Source organism: Penicillium pulvis (assembly GCF_028828015.1).
Source record: "Penicillium pulvis strain IBT 33274 chromosome Unknown contig_23_segment0_segment0, whole genome shotgun sequence".
In the NCBI taxonomy this organism is placed as follows: Eukaryota; Fungi; Ascomycota; class Eurotiomycetes; order Eurotiales; family Aspergillaceae; genus Penicillium; species Penicillium pulvis.
This window is the reverse complement of record NW_026643075.1, coordinates 1,977,164-1,984,412: the sequence shown is the minus strand read 5'-3', so window position 1 is coordinate 1,984,412 and position 7,249 is coordinate 1,977,164. Positions and strand designations below refer to the sequence as shown.

The window sequence follows — 7,249 nt, the reverse complement described above, 5'->3', positions numbered from 1 at the left end:
AGAAGAAAAAGGAAAAAGGAAAAATAAATTGGTGCAACGACAGGCTACCCATCATTGGTTATTTTATCTACTTTCATTGTTTCATTGTTTATTCGGCGACTCTTGTGCTCAACCTTGAGGACAGGAACCGACACATCTCTTATGTCTCTATATGCTTATGAGATATGGATTCACGGATCTCATATCGGCCTTTCTTTATTTCCTTATCTGTCTTGACTCTACTTTCCTGTCTTTTTTTCGCGTCTCTGATGTCTCTGATGTCTCTCGTGTCTATGTCTCCTATCAATCATGTCTTACCATAGTATAATGGAAACTGGTCTCTACCAAAACCTTGCTCAATAGTAAGCTGCCTTAAATGCGTTTCGCAGATATCGGCCAATTCAAACCCTGGAATAGCACCGCTTACTTCTAATTTCTAAGGATATGACTTGATAGCAGGCTTTGACGTAAGTAATTGTACTTTTGAATTATGCTATGTGCATTAATAGGTTAATCAAACAACTCCACACATCAATCTCATGACAAAAAGCAGTGTAAAGGGGGGTATCTATCAGTTATCTGCAATGCAAAGCAGTCCCATCTAATAACGAGTCAAAGTACTCAGGAAAAAAACAACATCATCTCTCCAAGAAATGGAGAGAAAGAAGCCATATGCAAAAATGACGGAGTTCTAAACAGATGCGGCCGACCACTTCCCGCGCGCCCGAATGCTTTTGCCGTATGTATAGAACAGATACGGAATGGGAATAAGCGCAAGGGAAATGAAGCCCAGGATACTGGCGGCCCATGGAACACCAAGATTATGGAACATGGCATTGGTGAATAGCGGGAACGCGCCAGCGAACATGGAGCGCAGGAATGTGTTCGCGGCGATAGCACTGGCTGCCGTTGTCTGGAAAGTGTCGACAAGATAGTTCAGCGCAGCCTGGAAGATTGTGAAGAATCCGAAGCCCATCATCACGGCACCGATGATCGGGGCAATCCAGTGGATGTCCTTCGGGCTCGTCCAGCCGAAGACGAACATGCCACCAGCGAAAAAGACCGAACCGAGCATCATGGGCGGGAGACGGGCTTCGGGAACGGCGCGGTTGTTGTTCGCTTTGAAGCGTTTGAGGTAGAATTTTTGATTGGCCAGGTTGATACCAGCACCCATGAAAATACCGACTAGGTAGCCGAGGAACGGAAGGGCGCCAACAACTTGGTTCCAGCCGCGGATTTCCTGGAACACGATTGGGAAGGCTGCAAGACTGAGGTATAGAATGCCGTAGACAAAGGAGGCGTAGAGGGCGACCAGGAAGCAGATGGGCGTTGCAAGAAGGGCAAATGGGCGGATCATGTACTTATTTCCTAGCTCTTTCAATGTGACATCCCATTCCTCGTGGCGAGCATGTAGGGCCCAGTTGCCGGTTTGGAAACGCAGGCGGCGTGCCTTATTTACCAGCAATACGGGTGGGTAGCTCTCGTCGACGAAGATTAGATCCATTGCAAGGAAGAACATCATCATAATACCGGTAAGGTATTGAGTCCATCGCCAGCCCAGATAACTCTGGCAAATCGCGCCACCGGCAATCGGACCGAGGACAGGTCCACCCACCACCGCCATCGCATACCCCACAATGGCAGCACCACGTTCCTCCGGACTCCAGATATCACCCAGAACACCACCAGTATTGGTAACAGGCGCGGAACCAAAGAAGCCCGCAAAGAACCGCGTCAACATGATCGTTTGCACATCCTTCGCAACAGCAGTTCCAAAAGACATAATCGCGGCAATGAAGTAAGGAAATAGCACCGCCGCCTTGCGCCCATAGACCTCGGACAAAGGAGCCCAAACCAGTGGACCTAACCCTAATCCGAACAGCAGCAGCGAAGTTCCCAGGGTCGCAACCTCGGTCGAAATATTGAACTCGGCCGCAACCTGATCTGTGCCGGTTGAGTAAATCGAACTAGCCCATGTCGTGCCCATAGTTGTTAACCCGTATAAAACCGTCGTCACGGCCTTCTTCCTGAAGCCCCAGTTCAATGGCCGGTACGGGTCATCCGGACCCTCGAAATCGACAATAACATCGGGGCTCGTTTTCGTATGCGAGAGGGGGTGCGTAAATTTCGCGACTTGTCCTGGGTCCCGACTGCGAATGCGTGATACTATCGATTGCGCGCGTTCTTCAAAGACTGATATTCCTGATGCTGCGGTGCTCTGTTTGTCCAGTGGCGCGATTGGCTCCGTGTTATCGGCGCCACCAATTTCTTGGTCATGCGATTCGATATCGTCGCTACTCGAGTGACAATCGTAGTCGTGTTCCGTTGTGTTGGCCATGTTGTAGGCGACTAAGGCAGTCGCAGGCTATACCAAGGGAGAGAAAAAAAAGGCAAGGAAACAGGACTTGCGAAATTTCTTCTCTTCAAGTAGAGGATTCTGGATAAAGTGGAAAAAGGATTTGCCCCACAGGAGAACTGGATACAATAGCTGAAGGAACTGTGGGCCCTCTTTCACGTCATTCTTCTCAAAAAAGGCTTAGGGATCTAAGCAGGGACTCCCAGAGGATATATCAGTACTTCATCGCTTCGGAGTGGCGGATTTGCAGTCTCTATCCGAAGCTCTGCTATCGGACGTCCGAGGAGGAGAAGCCGCTTTATCCGGGAGCTTGGGATATGTGGGGCTTCAATGTATGATCCGATCTCGGCCTCGGTCTTCGAAGTCATACGCCGAGTCTTGACTTAAACTCCGTATTGTATGTACGATTCGATTGGTCTTTAGCACATTTCGGGCTTGTTAGCTATAGTGGAGCGACCAGGTCTACTGGAAGCCTTTTCGGTTGGCGAGTGACAACTGCCGGACCAAGAGGGTCACGAGTGGACACAACGTCGCGATGGGTCTTTTCCCACCAATCGGGCTCAAGAGATAGAATGCGAAGCATTGTGATAACCGTGTGGGGTTAACTCAAGAATTTGTATTTGCTGGGTAGACCGAGCAAGGAGGCTGGCTATTCATGAAGCTACTTAAGGAGTGTTCCCGAGTCAACATGATATCATTGCCCATTGTCTAAATCGAATCTATATAACAAAAACGTCTAAGTGGCGGTGTTTACTGTACATGACATCCAAATGATATGAACAGTTCAAGGAGATTGTGGCCACGATCAAGCTGAATGCATAGCCTCCCACTTTTGTAAAGCATCCTTACCGGCGGTTACTTTAAGGCCAATGCGAGCCTCCATCTCATAGCTTTCCCACTTAGCTGCAGTTTCCAAATGTTGTTTGCAATCACGGACAAGCTTTCTCTCGGCCTCGGTGACATCAGAAGTATTGGGGTTTTCTGATTCGGTGAATGACGAATCGGGTTCCTCGGCATTCTGCGAAGTCTGTGCAATGCCAGAGGTCCCGTGCAAAGCTCGGTAAGTGGGACGCTCCATCCAAAGATTGGCCGCCATCTCGTAATGAGCAGCCGGAAGGACCCAGTTGTCATGCAAATGACTCTTGAACAGCGACTTTTCATGGTTAAGAACCTTGGTCTTGAGGAGCTCCTTAGCTTCCTGGTTCTTGCGCAGAGATCGGTATACAGCAGCGCGCAGAAGATCCACGATAGCTTGTCCCTCGGCTCCTTCACGGGACCAGGTCGGGTTTGCCTCGCTCTCACACCATGCCAGTCGCTCCAGTGACTCCTCGAGCTGGCTGTCAGTCATACGACTATGCCCGTTCCAGAAAAAGATCATCTCCTCGACTGGATCCACTCCGATAGCATCAATCAGGGAAACATCCCATTCCTTCGCCCGGGCCTCCCACTTGGCGATCTTACGGGAGACAAAAACGTCGAACGGTAGCTGACGGGCCATAAATTTCTTCTTCCCTGCATACGATGGGGCTTGGCGGATATACTTTATCGCATTTTCAGCGTATTGCTCGGCCTTTTTGGGATCATTCTTGATGCACTGGCGGTATAGGAGGACTTGACATGATCCAGCAATGTAGTAATACAATGACCGGGACCAGGAGTTGAGATCGGAACACTATAATAGACAGGAAAGTTAGTATATGAGAGCATAGGATAGAAAAATTCCGGGCTCAGCTCACCTCAATAAATGCACTCGTACATGCGCTGTAATTGTGCAGGAACAAGGCATTCAAACTCTTCTCGAACACACAGAGTGCCTCAACTTGTTTCAGAGGACTCTTCTTGCTCGTAGAAAGAAGCTCAAATGCACCGTCTAGGTTCTTATTCGCCCCCTCCATACGCGATTCCTCCAGCAACCAAAGTCGACTATCCGGAAATCTGCTGCGCATCTCTGCCAACAGAGCCACCAATCTGTCTGCCGGGTAGCCCTCGACATCATCCCCGCCCGCTATTGGGTCCGGCATGATATCGCAGTACCGCACAAACCCATTGTAGTATCCAAGGACTGCCAAAGCAGCAAAGGCTCCGATCAAGTTGTGAAACTTACTAGCCTGCCAAACCATCCTCAGACCCCGCTGCTTGTCTCCGTGGAATCCAATGATGGCAAGGAGTTTGCTGAAAGATGGCGGGATCATCGAGATGATAATGAGAAGGATTCCAAAACAGAAATTGGCACCCGAGTGGATGAAGATGTCGATTTCATTTTTGAAAATGTCCGAGTCGGGGTCATGCGTGATATTTGAGCCGCCAGGTGTGGAGATACGTGACACTGGCTCGGAGTTAGTTCCTTGGGCAAGGGCTAGTCCGGATACACTTTTGGCGAGATCTGTATCCAAAGCAGGCAGTCCATTGGCAGTCGTAGAAGCCCCTTTGGTCGACGAGGCCATGCTGGACTTCTCCGCTAGTTTCGAATCGGAGTTGGCACTCGCTTTGGAAAGGTCACTAGATTGTGTAGAGATGCCCTGTTTTGGCCTGTGGGCCTCCATAAATTTCTCTTCCATTTTCAAGATCGTATCCAATGCAATGTACGCCTTGCGCAGGCGGTAGAACGCCTTGACACTCTCCGTCAAACTCTCATTCAAAACCCCAACCACGGCGCCCAAGAGCTGTGCAATGGCCTGGACCAGAACATACTCGGTACCGGGGCTGTAGATCTCCGAATGAAAGGCATTAGGAGCACTAGAACTCTGCTGGGCGCGGTACTGTTCGCTCGCGGCGCTCGTTTCGGCTTCGCTTAATCGCTCCGATGCTAGAGAATAATGTCAACCTAGAGATCAATGCAATTGGAGGGGCTTTTCTTCTTCTTGGCGCACCTTGTCTCATAACATCCTGTTCAAAGCCTAAAGTTGCGCGAACAAAGGCCACCATGCCTTTTCCCAACTAGTTGCAGCCCCCAAGGTCAGCAACAGCCCGATTTGACCACTACGTCATCAACCGCAGCAGAACTTCCCAGATTTGGGCAGACAGTCCAAACCCACCTGATGAAAAGTTGAGTCTCCCTTGGCGAGACCATCTTCAGCAGTATCGACGTCGTCGTTAAGGATAAAGGTAGCCGCTGTATAGTTTTGTTAGTCTGATGTAGTTATCTTGGGTGGCCCATGCGGCGGAGATAACACAAACCTTTCATCGCCTCATCCACTTCCCCGCTCGCGAAATTTCACGGTCAGCAAGAGCCTCATTTCTGTAGGACAAAGCGGCCCCGGGAATATCTCCCTGGCTGAAAAACATACAGTCTCTCAATTCAGCCAAATAATCCATCTGGGATGCATTGGCCGGCTTTTTGCCATACAGCCAGGACCCAACACGCATCATGTTGGGCGCAAATTTGCACAAATATAAAGAATAAAATGGGATCGAAGGTAAGAATAGGTAGAAATAAGATCGTGTTCACGGCCTAAGCCGAATTCGAAGCGACGGATCGGGAAGAATCTTAGCGGGCCTCCATGTGATATGCCGGGTTTCCGAGAACAAGTCCGAGAAGATATATAGAGATGGGAAATGGATAAATATTGAGGGAAATCACAAAGGAAAAGTAATTTGACAGGAACAAGGAGGGGAAAGTTAATGAGCGTGGCGGAGTTGAGATCCTGGTCCATGGGGTTGATTTGCCGGCGAACCCGAATTTACTGCATAACTCTACGTATTACGAACGAGCTAAGCGATCAGAATTATGGGGTAATGATTATTGATGATTTCTAAAAACAATAGTATGTCTTATGCTCCATAGCTCCCAACATTACTCATCTAGTTTTCGTCATTTGGTATTCCTATCTGATGGTGGTCCATACATGTAATCTGCAATCGCCGATCTGGTGACTAAGTCAACGGTCACTGACCTCCAGCTCCGACCTCACCAAGCTCTCTTGATCACACCTCAAACCACACCACTTTCCCCATCAACTCCACCTTTTCAAAAAAAGATACCTCAACTACTCAAGAAATTTAATTCCGAATTGCAATGTCGAATTCCACACCCCAAGGCAAGGCGAACGCCTCTGAACAGCCCCAGCAACAACAGAAGCCCCAGGTGCTGGAGGAGGATGACGAGTTTGAGGATTTCCCCGTCGAAGGTAGATCCCTCCCCACAAATCCAACGCAATTAGCCACTACAACTCATTTTGAACATCACGCGCTAACAAATTCGAATCTAGATTGGGACCAGGAAGAAGCCGAACAGTCAGCCACCAACGAAGGCAATGACCACCTTTGGGAGGAGAGCTGGGACGATGACGATGCCGCAGAGGATTTCTCAAAGCAGTTGAAGTGAGTTGAGTCATTGCGCTGGACAAATACTTTCAAGGCTTTATGTTTCCTTGTTGAGGAGGAGAGGGTGTTGCCTTCACTCTCATTCAACTCGCCCCCATGTCCCACCCCCGCTCCAACCCTGCCTTCACGTTTCAAAACATGAACTCGAAATAGCTCACTAACCTTCTCTCGAAACTACAGGGAGGAACTCAAGAAGGTCGAAGCTTCGGCTTAAGATAAACAACATAAATCAAAAATGAAACGACGGTCACACGCAAATGCCATAGGTTGAAACCCGGAGCCGTGCTCTGGCTTGAAAGTCGCAAGAAAAGCAATAGATGGGATGGAACTTCTGTTGACTCTATTTGAGACCTCTACCTCTACCGAGCGCATACGCATATCATACACTACTATCATACACTATACCCTTTCAATCTACTTTCTTCTTTGGGATCGATGAGATAAGATGAGGGCCTGGTACACGTAACTTGGCTGATGAGTCGCGTTCGGAGACTTTGCGCAAGATAAGTGAACTATCCCGAGGGAGGCTTATCAATATCAGGAGACTACGGGTATTGATTTAGGTCTTGGGCAAATCTTTGGTGATGAGTT

General features: G+C 48.9%; 3 protein-coding genes across 3 annotated transcripts; 1 reads left to right on the top strand and 2 right to left on the bottom strand.

The window, feature by feature from the left end:
* Positions 1-670: 670 nt before the first annotated feature.
* N7503_005017 (MFS transporter) lies at positions 671-2,317 on the bottom strand (the record flags this gene model as incomplete). Its single annotated transcript, XM_057064564.1, has 1 exon — positions 671-2,317. The coding sequence occupies one exon, from the start codon at positions 2,315-2,317 to the stop codon at positions 671-673; it is 1,647 nt and encodes a 548-aa protein (XP_056922307.1).
* Positions 2,318-3,008: 691 nt separating this feature from the next.
* On the bottom strand, positions 3,009-5,754 carry N7503_005016 (TTC39/IML2 family protein). The gene is made up of 6 exons (XM_057064563.1): positions 5,623-5,754; positions 5,513-5,530; positions 5,371-5,447; positions 5,206-5,272; positions 4,072-5,141; positions 3,009-4,007 (listed from the first exon to the last, which is right to left on the bottom strand). The coding sequence occupies exons 1-6, from the start codon at positions 5,702-5,704 to the stop codon at positions 3,141-3,143; spliced, it is 2,181 nt and encodes a 726-aa protein (XP_056922306.1). The 5' UTR covers positions 5,705-5,754; the 3' UTR covers positions 3,009-3,140.
* A 596-nt stretch (positions 5,755-6,350) lies between these two features.
* N7503_005015 (proteasome regulatory particle lid subunit SEM1) lies at positions 6,351-6,872 on the top strand (the record flags this gene model as incomplete). Its single annotated transcript, XM_057064562.1, has 3 exons — positions 6,351-6,462; positions 6,544-6,655; positions 6,839-6,872. 3 exons carry the CDS (start codon positions 6,351-6,353, stop codon positions 6,870-6,872), a joined length of 258 nt encoding a protein of 85 aa, XP_056922305.1.
* Between the last annotated feature and the right edge of the window lie 377 nt (positions 6,873-7,249).

Coding starts and splice junctions, on each gene's coding strand:
- N7503_005016 (XM_057064563.1), bottom strand. CDS start 5,704: ATGATGCGTGTTGGGTCCTGGCTGTATGGCAAAAAGCCGGCCAATGCA. Junction 5,273..5,370: donor GAGACTCAACTTTTCATCAG/GTGGGTTTGGAC, acceptor GGCTGCAACTAG/TTGGGAAAAGGCATGGTGGC. Junction 5,142..5,205: donor ACAGGATGTTATGAGACAAG/GTGCGCCAAGAA, acceptor ATTATTCTCTAG/CATCGGAGCGATTAAGCGAA.